At 38.7% G+C, this 19,840-nt stretch overlaps 1 protein-coding gene across 2 annotated transcripts in view; it reads right to left on the bottom strand.

Annotated features, from left to right (window-relative positions):
* FSTL4 (follistatin like 4) overlaps window positions 1-19,840 on the bottom strand; it is a 550,230-nt gene that overhangs the window by 48,572 nt on the left and 481,818 nt on the right. For both annotated transcript variants that reach the window (XM_060765261.2, XM_060765262.2), the window contains exon 8: window positions 3,039-3,159. In XM_060765261.2, coding sequence (XP_060621244.2) covers window positions 3,039-3,159 — 121 coding nt within the window. The remainder of the gene's footprint in view (window positions 1-3,038; window positions 3,160-19,840) is intronic.

The following is a 19,840-nucleotide window of genomic DNA, read 5'->3' as shown; positions in this document are numbered from 1 at the left end:
ACACAATCACCACAAAAAGCTTGCATTCTCTGATGAATCTCCTTTGAGGTGACACCTTCTGCTGTCAAGAATTCAATGACTGCACGTTGCTTAAGTCGCATTGACTCACAGTCTGTGTAGGGTTATATACTTCACACTTTAACAACACAACCATTCAATGCTAAGGCTTCCCACCAAAATGGAACTGTAGAGTCTACTGAATAAGGCAGTACCTGCCGCATACCAGTACTGACATCTGTCGAGGAGTTACAAAGGTGGAGGCATTACTTTTCATTCAACCCTCATACAAAGCCACTTCCTTGAAGCCAGTTACCAATGGAACATCCATTTTGAAGAAAGCACCTTTTCTCTCTTTTATGTAAATGCCACACTCCTCCCTCTGCCTTTCTCCAGTCTCTTCCCTCTATCATTCTGCCCTAGCGCAAACACAGAGAAAGAGTACATATATAAAAATCCTGGGAGAGAGCAGGAAACACACAGAACATGTTATACTGTTGCCTCAACTGTGCTGTTTTTCAGCCTGTAACCTATAGCTTTTCACATCTCTGTGTTGCTTTTCCTGTTTTAAACTAGCAGTTAACCAGATCAGCTGAGGTACAGCTCAGCCATCATGTGGCATTCTCTCTCCATTCAAATCAAAACAAAAGCCTTTTCCTATCTCTCAGAATGGAAATAGATTGCAAAGGTCAAGTGTGTAGCAATAAAGAGCAAACTTTCCGAGCACTCCAGTCCAATGCCAATGTAGACATCTGGTGGGAACTGCAGTGAGGGCCAAAGGGGAGTAGACCAAGAAGTGGAACAATCCACATTGTCATAAATGATCAGTGGCCAAGAAAAGGAGATCTCTGTCGAAACAGAGCAGACACTTCTAATAATTACACTATGTAACACGATTTTTATTTCTGGGTTATAAATGTCATTTCCTAATTGGTTCTCTCATAAAAGCATGGATATTTTTTTTTATTAAATATCATGTAGCACATTTTGCTATAATTTTTCAATGAGTATCTCATAGAGTCTCAACCAATTCAACATAGTTTGTGGCAGCCACAAAAATGAAGTATAACTACTTTGAAAGTAAGTACCACACAATTAAACCAGAAATAAGAGTTTCGAACCAGGAACAGATTTTTTTTCCCAAATTTTGTTACATTGTGTTCTGCCCCTAAGGTATCTTAGCTACTTGGAAGGTGAATTGGCTGCACAGGGAACAGATCGGAAAATATATAGTTGAATGAAACATGAATTTATTAAGTGACAAGAATTTTAGACTTTCTGCCCTCCTGAATCTCACTATGAAGTCTTTATGAGTAGAAATAAAGTATTCGAGAGATAGACACAGTTCTGACTGAATTGAGGTCCTTGAATCTTTATTGTCTCTTTCCTGTATAGTGTTCAACTGTCTCTAAGGTGGTCTCCAACTGGACTTGAATACAGCTCTGACTGGACATGCCATTTGTAGATCTTCTGGCCTTCCTTCACCTTCCAGTAATGAAAAGACGGACTCTTCCAAGAACCAGAAGTGCCTTGCCTGAGGTTCCACCCCTGAGGGGATTCTTAAAGGGGCAGAGCAACAGAGACTTCAAATGCAAAGAGGCTGTCTAGTCTGAAGCCCCAGAAACTGTACATAAAATATTAATCCCTCTAACTAAAAAGCTCTTAACTAGGGGTACACAATGAGAGTTTTATTAATAAAGCCTGTTGGACTGATAATGTTTATTTATTGAGCTGAGTCTCAATAAATGTATAGGACTTTAGTTAGTCATTAATAAGTCACATTTTATTCAAGGGATGGGGCAGGCCCATGGCATGTTGATGCCCAGTAAAGGCCAAAATGTTGCCTGTGTTACCTGTTCAGTATTTGTTTTCATTTAATTGATTTATACTTCACAGGGTGGTTAAATTTACTTCAGCATTGACATTAGGAGGCTGCAACCCTTTATATCTCAGCACAACATATTAATGCCACCTGTATATCTATGCAAGGCTGAGCTATATGTACACCTTGATTTCCCATGCAACCTTTGAAGACTCCATCTGCCCCCAACACACACACAGCCATTCTGTGCCCCATGGAAAGTGGCCAGAATTGCATTTCTATAGCAAAACATTACCCCAGATCTCACTATTCCCAGATCTCACTATTGCTGTAATAATTTCACATCTGGCCAGAGGGACATATCCAGACACTTCTAGAACCCTGCCCTCATATGGGATGTGCATGCAAGGGCTTTGGGCACAATGAAGAGAGGAATGGAAAGTCAGTCCCTGCAACACCCACAAAAAGGACTTATATAGGGTAGGATAAACTTACATAAAAATATGCCACTAATCGGATACAACTGACTCAGTGTCCTTTATTAGACTGAAGGAGAACAGAAGGGAAAATGAACAGCCATGGAGCTCATCCTTCCCAGTATGGCTTTCTCGCTCTGTCTAATGAAAGGCTTGGATCTCTCAGTGAGTTTTGGCTAAATATAGGCCAAATCAGTTTTATTTGTTACAATATAGACCAAAAAGGCTAAACAATTTATACTTCCATTCTGTTTTCGCTTTAAAGCTTCACAATGTGCATTGTATCAGTGGTATACCTATGGAGAGGACAAAATTATTCTTCCCAGTAAGAAAACTACCCTTTAATCTTTAGACTTCAAGCATTGCAGCAAGTGAGACATTGGAAATGCACAGACATCTGGAATTCTTCTATTGCTGTGTTCACTATTCCTTGGTAACTTTTCCTGTCTCTCATATTTAGATGCCTAAAATAAATTCTCAGCTGAAGTTTTATGTTATAAATATGAGGAATAAAGGACAATGTTAGAAATCTTATTTGGAATGGCAATGTCGTCCTTTTGCCCTCAGTCCCTGGAAAGAATATACTCTTTGTACTATATAGTTAGACACCAGATAAACTAACTATGAAAATCATTCCCCTGTTGAGGGAGTGATAGTTTTGTTGCTTTCGTGAGAAATATATTAACATTCAGCAATGCTCACAGGAACATTTCAGCGAATTGTCATATGTGCCATTTACTAACCATTCACCTGAAGAATGTGGGTCTGATACAGTTCTTCATAGCCATAGGCATGACACGTGTACTTGCCCATGTGAATAGTGGTTACCTTGGTGATGTAGAGAGAATCATCGTCTCCGAAATCCTGCAAAGTAGTAAAAGACAAGTGAGGGAAAGAAGAGAAAAAAGACTTGTCATTTGGCTATTATGTTTTGAATGTTACGAATGTTACTATTTCAGCAGTTGCTTGGCTTTCAGCAGGACAGGAATATATATTATGGTATTGCTGGTTTCCATTAATCTGTGTTGTCAGTAAGGAACAATTACAATACACCATGAGTCTTAGAAAAAGATAAAATGGAAAAGTGGTCTCCATATAAAATGACTGAATATTTTGCAAATTAAATTATAAATAAAATTGCTAAAATTGTTTTAATCTCTGGAGAATACTAATGAAAGCTCTGTGGCCTTCTTACTAAATGAAAAATTAGAACAGGCTTTCAATTATCTGAAAAATGCTTTTGCCAATGGTTTTTGTTTAATTAAGGTTTTAAAACAGGATACTTTAAAAAAGTATCTTTGATTTTGAAAACAAGATAAACCAAACCTTAGTCATCCTTGTATATCTTATTATATATGATAATTATGACAGAAATGTTTGCTAGATTTCAAAATGTGGATATGTTGGCCTGGTGCTCTCATTATTGAGTTATTTCAACTGATACAAGATAAGCCTATGCCCTGATGAATCAACACATGCTGACTCTTCTGCTTTCATTACCAGCAGGGCACTGTTATGCCACATTGTTGATACACTTGCACCCAACCCGAAGAGGGTATACTTTGAAAAACCCTAATTAGCTTAAACAATGTTTATTTTCCTAATTAGCCCAGTGCGTGGCACATGCAAAATAAAAACTGTTACATGCAGAGTTTTAGTGCTTCAATGGAACTTATCTCCAGTTATACAAGATGCATCAAATATCAAGCACAAAATAATCACAAATACAAGGTCAAACATATTCAACCATTTCCTTCTAAGAAAGGTATTTAGAATCTCAATTTTCCATGTTATAATCATAGAATACAACAGTTGAAAAGGAGCTTCAAAGTTATCTAGTCCAACATATTCTCTGCTCAGTTCTGGATTTTTGTAACTAAAAGCAGCAACTGAAGCTCTCCTGATTCCTGAGATGGGAGAAGTCTAATGCAACCCCTTGACATCCCAGATTATAAGCATCTACTCTCAATGAACAATAGTGTGGCCACACACTTCCTCCCCCAACGGAGCTAGTTCTAGAGCCAAAGGTGCCTTCATAAGAGGTAGCCATGGTGCGTGGATTAGAGATTTCCCAGCAGAAGGAAAGCTTTTGCATGTTTGCACTGAAAAAAACAACCCAAAATGTGAGAGAAATGTTTACCTTGTTTTAGAGGGGACTAATGCTCCTGGAATCTTTTTTGGATGGGACATGTTTCCCATTTTGGAGGTCAACAGGAAGTGGGTGGGTGGGTTTCTCTCCTACATATGTCTGTTTGCTATTCCACCCCCACATTTTAGCAAAGTATAGTGGCAGCATCTGTGTACGGCTTAATCCACAGAAAGTGTGGAATTGATCACTTGTCCCACTGACACCCCTGCATGATTTGGGTGAAAATCCTTCTCCATGCAATTTCCACCAATGTAGTCCTAGTTCTTTCTTCTGGAACAACTAAACACAAGTCTGTTCAAAATCCAGCACGAAAGGTCTTCAATTATTTGAAAGAAAATAGCTCCTCACTTAAATATTCTGACCTACAGATGAAATATGCTTAGCCCGCAACCATTCCACATCAGACATGACCCCCCTATACTCCTCACATCTCCACTCACAGTGTTTCTTTCCTCTGGCTATGGCATGAGATCTACCAAGCCTGTGCTAGAAAATAGGCATTGGCAATAAATGTTTCATCTGAACTTCTTTTGCTCTAGTGACTTACCTCCCTACTTGCTTGCCTGCCTACCTATCCATGGTTGCTGCTGGCAGTGGCAACAAAGATACAGGTATCTACTCTACACATTTCCAGAGTTCCCCAAATGTCCCATTTCAGGATATGCTAGTAAAAAGCAGCAACAGCCCCCCAAAAGTTAAAGGTTGCTTCTCTTTTGCTATACTACTGTAGTTGATGACATGTATCCCTAGAATATTCCAGAATAACTCAACATTAATGATATTCTAAGAAAATAAAATGACAATTGCTAGGAGTAGCTGCCAAACTCAGCACTGCTTTTTTTCTTTTTATATCATTTTATTACATTTATATTCAATTCCATTACAAAATACAATCACCAGAAAATGAGGAGCATGCACTCACAAATGACAGATGATGAATGGATAGACGGGAAACTGGGAAAGGGGATCCATGCTCACTGCTACTTGTTGCATTTCTTTTTGAACAAATAGCAGTGGCACCAATTGTGCTCCATACAGCCCTTTTCATCATTTCTTAAGGAAATGCATATGCTTACTAAAAAGAGATCACATAATGGACAAAATTTCAGGGTTTTTTTTTGTCCTTGGATGATAAAAAGGCTGTACTAGAGTACTGCAATAGCTAGGGCTGGAGTCTTCTTGGTGAATTATGCTGAGATAATAGCTCTATAAAACCACGCTGAGAAACATTTGGGAAGTAGAAGAGGTAGATAGAAGAGGAAGCTGTCCTCGTTGGCTCTGCCTACTCTGCAAGCAACTTTCACTGCCAAAAGTTCGTAACTACAAATTTATAAACTGTCCCCATTGACAGATAAGGCTGTCTTCTTGGATCCCAGGCAGTCTGGAAGCCAACAGGACATGCTTCTCAGTATACATATGATCCAACTCTGTCTCACCATGATGGTGGTACCTATGTTGATTTTACCAGAGAGGACAGAGAGCTTGTCCTATCTGTGTTGCCACGGCCTCTTGCCAATTATGCCGGTCAAAAGTATTTTGACTCAAAGATGAAATTGCCATATGCCTTGTTCTAATTTCACCTCAAGTACAAACTCATTAAGCATAAATTCTCATGCTACTATTTGCTTGTCATGAGCTCCTTATTTGTAGTAAGGGATTTATAATATTACAGGTTGTTATAAAGGACACACAAATAATATAGCTGAAATGTTTTGGGTATACTGTTAAATATGCAAGAAATTACTACTAAAGAATGGAAGTGGTTTCTGTGAGAGGACACAAAGTTTCATATTTGTTTATTTGAATTATTTGTATGCTCTCTTTAAGGGCAAAACCTCCTGAAGGTGGTTTCCATGATAACATTTTAAATTGGAATACACACACACACATAACAAAAGCAAATGTTTGTATATATGTAGTCAACTGGCTATTTGTAGGATCAAGAACAAGCATATCTGAACTGATATTTGTTTTAGATGCCAACTGTTGGGATGTGTGTGTGTGTGAATATCACTTAAATGCAATTGAATTACATTTCAAAAAGATGCATTTAATCACTAAAATACATATTCATTAGATCAATTAATAAACAGAACTTAGTAAATAAATTAATGAAACACTTCAACGTATGCCTACAGCTGCTAAAACCAAACAGAAGTTTCAGTCTAGAACATTATTTCTAACTGCCTTAAGTGGATGATGGTGTTATGCACTATCCTCTAGAGCAGTGGTTCTAGCCAGTTTACCAGCTGTTAGGATTTCTGGGAGTTGAAGGCCAAAGCATCTGGGAACTCACAGATTGAGAACCACTGCTCTAGGATGAGACTATGCAATATTAAGGGCTTAATTCTGAATATCCAGCCATTCTTCTTTAAATCCAAAATATTCCTTGATATATAGAGTTCAAATTGAATCATCTGTATCAAAGCAAACACTGAAAAGGTAGAATAGCAAGGTTTTGAGCCAAACCATACTCTTCTTGGAATAACAATAGAAAGCATCTTTGATTGAAGTACTGGTGTTTTCAGTTTTTTTTGTGTGTGTTTTGATGCATTGTAGCTGAGATTGAATTCAGATCAATAAAAACTAGAAGGGTGTTTTTATGGGATGATTTATAAAAGAGCAGAAGAAAAACAAAGCAGTAAAAGTCCTCTGTCATTCATGTGTAGCTTCCTCATAGACACCCCTGATTAATGTTATGAACACTTGGTTGGTGCTCTAAAATTGTCTTTTTGTGGATGATCTATTTCACTCTGATGCATGGTATGCTAAAACATTATTGAAAGATGTGAACTTTTCCTTCTCCTTCTTCTTTTACTATTCCCCCACATATTATAGAGGAGCTTAACACCATACTTTTATGCAGTACTTATAAAAACAATATCCCCTATTTGAAATGTGAACATTGCCTAAGCCTGCCATATTCAGAACTTTGTGAGGGAAATTTCCTCCCATGTGCTGTTGTTGCCCAGTGCCCATCTCTCGGGTTTCAACAAATGAGAGTTATATTGTTCTCATCAGGAAGCGTTCATCACTAGGATGGGCTCTCCCTGCTACTTGCTGTAGGGCAGTTTAATGAAGCTAATGGCTCATGGTGAAAGTTCTCAATTTCAATTTAGTGGCTATGTATAATGTATAAGCAATGGAGGTGGGGTGGGTAGGCAGATAGGCTAGTCCTAGTGTCTGCCCACATGTGTCAGGCTTCAGAAAGAAATTTGGATCCAAATTCTCCCATCAGGAATTCAGACAGTCCTGTGTCAATTGAAGTGATCTCAAAATCCTACCCATTTTCTTTGGAAAAGAAATCTATACCATCTTTTAACCAGGTATGATTTTATTTCAAAATCTTGATAGTTTTCTTGGCATCCCTCCACCCTTAAGAATTTTTAAGAACAGAAGAAGAACTGCACTGAATGATACAGGTCTACCCTGTCCAATATTCTCTTCAATACAACATCCAATAAGAATAGGGAAAGTATGTGCAGTTATTGGTTTCCTGTCTCAAAAATGGATTTACTGCCACTTAGGATACATGGTTGGGAAGAATAACAGACTGGCAAAGAATTCCATGTAGTTTTTATCTGGTATTGAAACATCCTGAAACTTTCAGGAAATTATTCTGCATAGAAATATATGTAGATTTTTCTTAGAATGAAAATTATGAATTTTGTGCAGAAAACCAACCTTTTTCTCACTGGAAAAACGCATTTTTTACAAATACTTCTTGTTACTTTTCCATAAAAAAGACACTTGAAATATTTGTTATGAAGACACATTTAGGTATGCGTTCCATAAAAATAAAGGAGATGAAATGTTTCTTTTAAAGCAAACACATATTATTCTAACATATTATTCTAACATCTCAATTAAAACAACAAAGAGGTTGTCTATGCATGAGAAATACACTAAAATTTCACAAATCTTAAAAGAAAAAATAAGCACGAAGTATTGGACCAATCAGTAAAGCCAATAATAACTTCCCTTAATCCCAATAGGCAAAGTCTTACATTTGTTACTAAGAGTGCATCTACTTTGTAGAATTAATGCAGTTTAGCATTGCTTCAACTGCCATAGGCCAATGTTATGGAAACATGGGAATGGTGGTTTAGGCATCAGCACTATTTGGTAGAGAAGGCTAAAGCTCTTTTAAAACTACAATTCTGATGATTTCATAGCATTCAGTCAAGGCAGTTAAAGTGGTGTCAAACTGCATTAAGATTCCTGTAACATTTCTACAGGTTTCTTAAAACTCCTATAAAACTCTTTTAAAATATTGGAATATCAGGCCTTTCTCAGGAAATTAAGAGTGCTCATTCACTTAGTCGGCATTATCTGGTGGTGGTGTTATCTGTACTCCGAGGAGACAGCAGTGGCACATAATTTTGTTTCTTCCAGAGTGAGATCCAGATTGGCTGACAAAAAGAATCAAATAAAATCCTGGCAATATATTTTAAAGACAATTAAAATCACTACATTAAAAGGTATAAAACTGTTTTGAAGCAGGTATAACAGTTTTTAAAGCAAAGTACCTATTCAATAAGAAACCTCCCTGACATATCAAAAGCTTACTTAAACAAAAATGTCTTTTTTTTTACCAATGAAAAGAGGATATAAAAGGGCCAGCCTAGTCTTCTATGAAAGGGTGCTCCAGGGGATGGAAGCAACCACCGAAATGGTTCTGTCTTGTGTCCTCACTAAACAAGCCTGACACCTTGGCAGAACTAAAAGGAAGTCATCCCCTATAGATCCTGGAATTCTGACAGGTTTGTACAGGGACCTACAGTATTTCAGACAGCTTGGACTTAAACCATATATGACTGTATAGATCTAATGGAGCTGGAGCATTCGTTTTAATTCTTAGCCACTGGCAAAACCTGGGCATCTAGGCTCAGAATAGAGCCCAGGAGAATATTCAAGCTGCAGCATGAGATTTCAAGGGGAGTATAACACAATCAATCACAGGTATAGTCCTTATTCCTTGATCTGCCTTCTAACTGACCAGAAGCACTTCTGTCTTTTTGGGTTAGATTTCAGTTTCTTTGCCCTCATCCAGTTCATTAAGGGCAGCAGAAGTGGTTAATACTAAGACAGCTTCCCTGAAATCAGACTGAAAGGAGAGCTACAGTTGGGTGCTGTCAGCATATTGTTGATCTTGAGTCCAATAATTTTGTTTGACCCTTTCCATAGGTCTTGGACATAGGAAGAGGATGCTACGGATACCTAATAGTAATCTAAGGGTTAGTTCATAGGACTACACCTCAAATAGGGCTTCTAACCCCTGACATTGGATAAAACATTTAAACTTGATCTTACCCTACATTAGCAGAAGTTGGGAGATGCTCTGTAGCTTCCCTGAAGCTCTGGACAGGCTCCACATTTTGAGGTTGGTGTGTACAGCTAGGCTGGTTCGACTTTGGAACCCATTTCTCTGTTCACACAGGCCAGTGACTGCCATACCATGGTACAGGAAAAGGGGATGACACTTACCTTTCTTGTTGTTTGCAGCAGTGGCCATGGAGCTTTAGCGAGCTCTTGGTCATTGCTGGACTCCTTTCATCATATTTTTAAGCTGCCTTTTACAATAATTGGCTAATAGTCTACTGATTAGACCTAACTAGAGTAGACCCCTTCAGTGAATTGTTGAATAGTAAATCAACATATAGGCAGAGATCACAAATTCAATGGCTATGATTCTAGCTAAGATCACCAACAGTATTTAGACAAAATATTGAGTAAGTTTCTATAGGTGGAACCCCCCATGAATGTCACTGTCTAGAACACAGGCACTAAAATCTTATAGCTGGTGAGGGAACAACTAAATTTGGTAAATCTCAACAATAGTCATAAGTAAGTCATAAATTTGAATGGATGCATGAATAGATTAAATGATTGGTGAATGTTGAAAACTAGGTCAGCAGGGAAAGATTTCAAGATAACTGAAAGTTGTCAGCAAGGGCTAACATTTTGCTCTGGGGCAGGATCCAATCTCTCCTTGAACTTAGGATGCTTCCAGACAGCAACAAAACATGAGGCAGACAAGTGGGTTTTTAAAATGTGGAGTCTTGTCAGTCCTGCTGCATAGTTTCCCATCTTCCTCCCAGCTGTTGTTTTTTTTTTTTTTTGAAGCAGATTAAGATGGAGAGTGGACAGGGGACATCCGGAAGAAGCTTTTTTCTTTTTTTTTCTTTTAAAAAAAGAAACACTCCAGAGATGTGCATATGTGCATTTACACATATGAGGTCCAGACCATAATAGAGCATTTTTTTAAAAAAAAACTTCCGTTGGATCTCTGTTTTCTCTCAATTGTTAATTCAAGCTCTGTTTAACATTATAAAGTGTAAAAGACAGAATTTGAGAGAGTTGTATTTGTAATTGCTTTTCACTTGTGCTTTTCTGAGCCTCCTGATCTGAGACAGCTGATCAGCTGTTGCAGGTTTTTCAGAAATGTACATGCTCTGGAGGAGTCCACACAAGGGAGAGGGAAGGAAAGAACATGTTTTCCATGACTGATGGGATACATAGGCATTTAAAGGTACCTGTTTCTCAGGAAAAATTGGGTTTAAAACACATGTTTTCCAGCCCTTGACCCGATTCCTCCTTATTCCTCCTGCACTTTGGCTAAACATCATTTAGCCCCCCTGTAAAAGGATGAATGATGGTTTTGCAGGTGGCAGGGGAGACCTTTCCTTTTTATCCCACTGCTGCCACCACTGTAAATGACAAAGGATCACACATACGGGGAAAGAGATCTCCAAAATACTACAGATCCCACAACTACCAATCTGGTGGGATATGTTACTTAGCACAGAGAGGTGTAGATGATTGATGAGGTAATGTGTATGTACTGATTGTCGAAGCTGCCACCACCCAAGGGAATTTGGGAAACTAAAGATGTTGTTTCTCTGAGGTAAATCCCCCTATACACCAGCTCTTCCTTTTGGCTCCCTTCAAATGACTGAATTGTAAAGATGTTGAAAATCACTGGAACTAATCTTATTAGAATGAATCAATAGTGAGGCTTTCTTAAAAGATGAACTAGAGAAAAGTTTATTGAGTATTTGAACAAACAACTGACTTCTATGATGAGGTACACAATCTTAAATGGTTACTGAAGCATATAATTCTTAAGTGGTTTCAGGGTCTTAATAATCTTGGTGGTTTCCCTCTATAGGTTACTTTCTTACAACGTGAGCCAGTTCCACAGACAAACCAAACATGGTTGTCTCCCAGAGTAAGATAACTTTTCTCTTCACAAGAGATCTCTACTAGCTAAAATACCCTGCCCCTTAGAGAATAAACCAACTTGTGTCCTAACTCGACACAAGTTCACAGGTCTTCACTTTGGCTCTCCTAGTCAAACTCTGTAGAAGCACCTACCTCAAAATATTCTCTCACAAGAAAACGCTGAGCTCACTCAGAAAATCCACCCTCGTCTCTCTCTCTCTCTCTCTCTCTCTCTCTCTCTCAACCCTTCTTTTTCCCTGTCAGAAATCCTTCTCTCCCTTTGACTGACAGCCTTTTTTTCTCCCTGGGCTAAAACTCCTCCCAGCCTGCCTTAGTCAATCCAGAGTTAGCTGCAGCTCCACCCCTCTGCTGTTCTAACACTCCCAAGATGTCTGCCTCCTAGGATTACCTTCACAAAATGGAGGCCGGCTTACTGACATCTTAGGCTCCTACTGCGGCCTATTGAGGTAAGGATCATAACACCCCCCCCCCTTTTTTTTAACCTACCTCCTCTCAGGTTTTATTGTATGTGTAGAAGGGACCTTAGGGTCAGTAAGGACAGTTGGGGCAGTTTCAAATGAAACTGGCCACAATGATTCTGCCATCCTGTGTTCCCTGGGTGTGGGTGCTCTGGGGACATAAATGGCAGCCTTCCTTATTCCTGGTGCTTACTCTGAAGTCAGGCTGAGTAAGTGCAAGTGCTGGGAGGGGAGGGGGAAAGGAGGGGGTTAGTTCACTCCCCCATTCCTTTTTCTTTCAGGGTGTTGTTGCCCTGACTGACACAGAGCAAGCACCAGAAATAAGGTAAGTACCATGTTGTGGCCAATGACTCCTGCGACATAAGGGGGGGGGGATGTCTAGGATGACTGCTCAGTGGTGCCAAATTATTTTTAGTGTGACTGGGCAGTAGATGTGCCCTTTTGCCTCTGGGGCAGTCGGAAAAGTCCCAGTGAGGACCCTAACTCAGCCTATTTCAGAATCTGGCATGCTAGACTGGGCCTGAATTAAGGGAACAGTATAGAAGAGCCCACTGAAGTTGATTGGATGCTCCCTGAATAAGTGTTACTTCATAGGTTTTGATGTGGATTTTGTAACATGGCCAGTTGTGCCAGAATCTTTATTTGAAGAATATATGTACTGTCCTGTTTATATTCTTTATATTCTCATACTTTATATTCTTTATATTCTCATACTTTTCTACCACTTTCCAGCACCTGATAAATACTAGCTGAAATTGTGACCTGAATGCTTTGTCAGGTTCCTCATTTGGTTAAGATCAAGTGTTTCTATTGTCAGTAATTATCAGTAGTTGTCAAAAGGTCAAGATCAATCTTAACTGAAGATATTGGTGTAGCTTTTTAGTCCATAATTTATTTGATATGAAGTATCTTACACTGGCAGAGTAGGAGAAGAAAGCTATCATTTTTGTTGAGATGTAAAATTTGTGTTTCAGCCACAGTACATTCTTTCAGCTTGCCTCTGAAATGGAGAGTTTGCGGATCTTACAGATTATGTCATGTCAGATAAAATTTTCTATTTGTTTTAAGAATAACTTGTAATAATATGCTATCATTGTGTAGCTGGTGATTTCCTTTCTTCAGACCATGAGAAAAAAAATAGCACAACAAGAAAGACTAACATCCCACAAAGATTGTACCCAATTTTACAAACAGCAACACAAAAAGAAATATGCTTTGAATTATTTTGTAAAAATGTCCAGGCTTCATGAAATCCCTGAATCTTCTGGAAATCCCAGATATCCTTTTCATCTCACAGATTTCATGCATAACAGTAATAGTGGTGATTTTAACCAGCCATTTAAATTCTGACTGGAGATATACAGAGATAATGCCATCTTTATTTTTAGGACACTATGATAACTTAGTCATGGACAATGGAAATCCTAGAGCTCTCTTTTTATGTTTTTGAGAGTAAATCCATGACAAAATAGTAACCTGCTCTATTTTGAGCCTGGGCAGAAGCAAAGACAGACCATTCATTAATTATTTTCAAGGATGGCAACTCTGAAGATAGAAGTGATGATGAAAAAGATGGAAGCATTAATAAATTGAAAATAAAATCCTTTCTGTACTGAAAGATGATGGACTCCAAGTATAATGTTACAAAAGAAAGAAATATTTTGAAAGAGACAACCATTATTTACTTGGGGCTTCTGGTCCTAAAGCGCTCTCAATGCAGCATACAATGCTCAAGAATAGGGCATGAGTTGTGTACCATGTGGGCCTTCTTAGTGCTACCTCAGCTCGTCCTTAGGTCCCTTAGGTTGAGGGACCTAATTTTCCAAGTGACTTACAAACCATACATTTCAAACCTCTTCAACTCCCAAGTCAACCTGCAAACAAAAATCCAGAATCAAAACTGTAAATGGGTTCTAGTTTTGATTTATGGCTGACAATGGCAAGGACCAATACATCACAGATTGAAAATTGGCTTCTATTCCAGTAGCTGCACATTCCAGGCAAAGGATGTCTTCTAGCTATATAAGAAGCAGGTTTAAATATTTTATTTCTATTAATAAGGTGAGAAGATCATGTCATTACCGATAACACATTAGGTTAGTTAGAGTAAAAAGGTGACAGATTTAGATGATCTGAAGAGAAACCAGACTGTAGTAGAGTGGTACTTTTCAAAAGACAGGCAATCCTCATGATTATTTGCACAGCCACGCCACCAAAATGAATCCTTCACCCCCAAAAATACAGTCATTTGGGCTAATTTGTATATGTCATGTCAAAATATTTCAAAGTACATGGCAGATATAACTAAAAAAAAGTTGCTGAGGAAATCAATTTCCCACTTGACCTACTGTAGGGAATGCTGCTAAGCTTGAGAGAAATGAAGAACCATGAACAGATGCCATTATTAACCTCTGTGCTAATCGAAACATCCTGGTCCTACAACCCTGCAAGACCTAGTTCCATTTCAACATTGGAATTTTCTGAATTTTAGTATTATAGAATGAAGCAAAATGAATCTTTTTAAATGCTCCTGCTCCAATTATCACTTCAATGTATGATCGTTTACTCATTGGTTTGCATTTGTACAACAAACAGGATAACATCAAGCATTGAACTTTCTTGCATTCTTTAATTCCATCAAAAGATTTACTGGTGTGTGGCCTTTTACTCTTCGGTGAATTTTATTATATTTCAGAGATCAGTACAAATATTTTCACACATCCTGCATTGTTCTAATTTTAGCTAATATGCATTTGACAACATTCATATCCTGCATTTGATTTTGTACAACAGAATTGGCTTCAATCACACCTTTATATTAACTTTGGAGGTGAAAATGATTAAATGTGTATTTTGGTGTCTTACATGGATTGTGTGTCAGTTAAAATTACTGGTATATAATGAAGAGATTATAATATGAAGAAAAAACACTTATTCTAGTTTGATTTTTTTCCCTTCTTAAAACAAGGAAAGCAGAAGGATAAAAAATGATTGCAGCTCACCAAAAATAAGAAAGAAGAGAAAAAAACCCCAAAGCCCCTAGCTGGATATTTAAACAGTTTTCTTCCTAAATTTATGAGAAAACATACACTTTTAGTAGGGTTAAGCCAGTGGTACTTGGTGACATTCCAAGAAATACAGCTGTGTATGTGCTCTTAGAGTGGTTTAAATCCACACAGGCAGGGGGAAAACACAGGACTGCTGTCTGGACTGCTGCCTCAAAAGTCCAGAACTTTTGAGTGAGCAGTCCAGACAGCGGAAGTAGTGGGTTTATCTGGCGCCTTCCAAGAAGGTGCAAGATAAACCCACTAACAATTAAATTCACAACAAACCAGGGTTTTCCTGGTTTCTGGCAAATGAATTCATGTTTATCTGGGATGTCATCTGGAGCCCCCCCCCTTTAATTGTGGGGACTCCTGCATTAAAGGGGCTGTCTGGATGCGCCCTGAGTTTCAGTCCAAACTTTAAAAGAGCTACTCTAAAGGCTGTTGAATTGCAACGCCAATCAGGCTCAAATCTTTCTTTCTTTCTTTCTTTCTTTCTTTCTTTCTTTCTTTCTTATATTTCTATACCACCCCTCTCAGCCCGCAGATGACTTAGGGTGGTTATATAGCACAATCAGTGGGAAGAAATGCTGGGAGTTTAGTTCAACAACATCAAGAGGCATGCACTTTGGCTGATACTGGGAAGTCGAAGACCTCTTTGGCTGAAAATTCAAAAGACCCTGCCCTGAACATAACACATAACACCAATCTTACTACAGCTGCATTGGTTACCAATTGAGCACCGGATCACTTTCAAAGTGATGGTACTCACCTTTAAGGCCTTGCATGGTCTGGGGCCAATGTATCTGAGGGATCGTCTCACCCCCTACCAACCCCAGAGATCCCTCCGTTCTGAGGACCAAGATCTATTGGAAGTCCCCAGTGTCAAGACCTTGCGTCTAACGGCAACCAGACGCAGAGCCTTCACAGCAGTGGCGCCATCAGTCTGGAATGCTCTGCCACCTGAAGTTCGTGCCCTGCGGGACTTACCAGCTTTCCACAGGGCATGTAAGACATACCTGTTCCGACAGGCTTTTAATGTTTGATACTGTTGTTTTTAAATTGTTTTAAATTGCTTTTAAACTTTGTTAGATTTTAGCTATTCTTGTAAGCTGCTCCGAGCCCCAGGGGAGTGGCGGCATATAAGTTTAAATAATAAATAAATAAATAAATAAATAAACTACATTTCTGAGAATTCCCCTGGAGCAAAGTGGGCGATAGCAAAGGAGGCACCTCCACTTTTATACACTAATGTGATATCATCCTTTTGTCCACTCTGTTATAAAGAAAGCCATTGCTCACTTAACTGCCAAGGTCAATACACCAAAATTGCTTAAGTTGAATATTGATGCTAAATCTTTCTGTTCAGACTATGCTGTTGCTCACACACTGTTACCTTCCATGCCAGCGAAATTGTGACTTCACTCTGGGTTTTAGCCTGAATTTTAAAGAAGCCCTCCAAGAATCTAGATCTATATGAATGATAATGTCTTGGATAACCACTCTAAAATTGAGGCTGAAATATGAAGCAAATTAATCTCTAGTCACAAGGAAACCATTGGCTGCACAGAGCTCCCTTTGAGGAACTTGCATTGCACAAGGCACAGTGTCTTCATTTGGCTCTTCCTAAAGAAGTACAAAGGTTATTTATTAAAGTGGATATTCTACATATGCAGGGCAAAACAGATATCCAACACATCTCATTGCAGTGGATGATTACTAGAGATGAGTAAGCTGTCTTTTAGGAAAGCATGTCAGATGTTACTGCTATTTCTACTGAAAAACTACAAAAAACTTCAAAGCCACAGCGAGATTCCCTGGAGTATTGTCTGAAAACCACTGTTCTACAATTTCGTTCTAGCCTTTGTTAATAATTTAACCTTAGAAAGTTGCACATTTAACATCAGTCGGGGTTTTGGCCTAGTGAGTGCAGCCTATCTGCACTCTCAGCTTTCATTGCTTAACACCTTTAATATGACAGAGAAAACATCCTTTACTGTTTTGGCACATGAAAGTGTAACTTTCTTTGGCAATTATTGTTGCTGCAGCTACACCAATGTTCCCTGCAATGAACACATAAAAGTTGACAACTAGATACATGTTTCTAAACAATCAGGAACCAGGACTAGGGATAAACCCCAAAGCAACCCATCTATGCCCTTCTTACTTTGTAAATCTGCATAGCTGTGAGAAACTCGACTGTGATTTCGTGTTTACTTATCATCTTTATTTAATTCTTTCGAACCTCCCTTTCAATTCTGCGATGTAGATTAGTCAGGAAGAGAGAAGGGAAACTTGCCCAAGGTTATTTAGCTTCATGCCAGAGAAAGGGAGTTTACTGGCTTGAGTTCGACGCTATTTGCTTTTCCCACCTGGCACTCTGAACCACTCTTTTGCTTTTTAGGGGCCTTAACTGTCACTTTTGGATGTGAGTGGCTTGCAAGTGGTTCTAGTCCTACAGGATTTGGTACGCACAGGCGACAGTAATAAAAAAATTGTGTGCTGCAATTTGCTAACTCCTGGGAGTGTGACAGTGAGAAGAAACTATTGATTTTTCATCAAAGGTGTGGGAAGATAAGCTATAAACTAGTTTGAAGGAACATTTGCCTCCCTGCATTAAATTCCCAGATGTGTACTATGCAAACCCCCAAAGTCAATTGCTTCCTTGCAGACATCTTTAAATCAAATCTCTAAACAGCAAATAAGTCTCTTTCCACCTCTTGTGAGAATGAGAAGGAGGCGGGGTGACATGCAAGGAAAGCTGTATTTTGAGACTAATGATTGGACATCGATTGTGGTAAATTGTCCTTTAAAATGGATAATGTAGACTAGACTTGTGGACATAAATATTGACTATGGCTCCACCCTTCCATTTAATTAGGTTTCTGAATCCAGATTATCTACTTTGAATTGGATTATATGGTAGTGTAGATCCAGCCAAAAATGTATTTGGCACCCCAGAGCCTTGCAGTAAGTCAATGGACATTCAGATAGATGCGGCAGGCACCCTTAGTTTTGTTACACAAACCCTACATCTTTATTTCAGATGTATTCCTTTAAGGAAGAACAGAAGTGAATGTATAACTGGTTGTTTTACCAGAGCTTGTTTCCCTGAGACACTATGATAAGACACAGAAGCAAGTGCCACCATTAGTGTACATATGACTACATTGTTAATAGTTCTAGGCACCAAACAAGAACTAAGTTCTGCTTTCCATCACATGACAGTTGGGGTTACTGAATGGGTCCAACAAACTCTCGAACGGTTGCTATGATGCTACTTAAACTATCAACAGGATGATTGGGTAGACTTCCTCTGTTTTGCAGAAACCACATATAATAATGCTGTGCATTCTAGTTTTGGTGTAATCCTTTCCATGTTGTAGTATGTGGCCAAGAGTTTATCCCCTTTCCTGAGCTGCCTGCAAATCCTGTTGTGGGGGATTCCTCTTCAGAGTGGAGCCCTAAAATAGCTGATCAGTGTCCAATGAGTCAGAAACTTTACACAGGTCTTTGCAGAATACAAAATGTTTGCCAATAGAAAATGTGTACCTCAGTGGTATTTCAAGTAGGAGAACATGTTTTTCTGTCAACTAAATATCTGAAAGCTGTTCAACCTTCCAAGAAATTGGCCCCCAAGTTTGTGGGGCATACCCTATTAAAAAAATAATCAATCCAGTAATTGTTCAACTTCAGCTACCTCACAACCTAAAAAAAATCAGCCTTTTGTTCCATTGCCGCCTTTTGAAACCAGTGTGTGAACTATCTAAATGGCATCCCTGAGTTCAAATACTATATCCCATTCTAATTGATGGACAACATTTTGAATTAAAAGACATTCTGGACTCCCGAATGGCAATCTACAATGTTTGATATGCTGGAATCACATCCCAGATCCCAAATGGCTGCACCAAAAAGATGTTCGAGCACCAAGAAATTCCATGTGCTGTATCTTTTGAAACCTAAGTAATTAGCTCCACCTGTTTGCAGTGACTTATCTTTACCTTATTCATTCCTTGCCTTGGTTTTGGTGTGTGTTTTCTTTTGTGTGTTTTATTTCAAGAGAGGTAGTATGTAATGGAGTCTGTTTTGGTGTCACTGAGACACCAGAGCACCCCCATGCTATAATTCATTCCAAGGTGAGGAATGCATAACATCGGGAGGCCCACCAAGGGAAAGGACTGATAATTGTGGACTAGTCTGAGAAGAGACCGATAACATGAGCTGGCTTGGACTGGAAGGGGATGTTTGTAGAATATTTGTGTACTGAAGGGTGGGGTTTAAGGGGGGGGGCATTGGGCTAGTTTGCCTGCATTTTCTTCAGTCATAACTTTGCTGTAGTGCAGTAACCTAGGATTAAAGAGCTTTCCAAGATTCCCTTGTGAGTGTCTTGACCACTGATAAGGTTCTGCCATGAATCACACTATAGATGATTTGTATCTAAAAACTGTATTTCAATATTGTAATTGATTTTTCAAATATTTTCATTTGTATTTGTTTGAAATATGTAAGCCCATTTGAATCTCAAGATTTTTTTTAAAAAAATTACACACTATTAAAATTTATTGGCAGAAAAAGCTGGCATTTTGTGCAGACAATAATGTACTTGTTAAAAATAAACACTCTGTGTAAAAGTCTCAAATTTTTAC

This window comes from Anolis sagrei, chromosome 2 (assembly GCF_037176765.1).
Source record: "Anolis sagrei isolate rAnoSag1 chromosome 2, rAnoSag1.mat, whole genome shotgun sequence".
Lineage (NCBI taxonomy): Eukaryota > Metazoa > Chordata > Lepidosauria > Squamata > Dactyloidae > Anolis > Anolis sagrei.
Note: the sequence above shows the minus strand (reverse complement) of the source record. Positions and strands in the feature narration are given on the sequence as shown.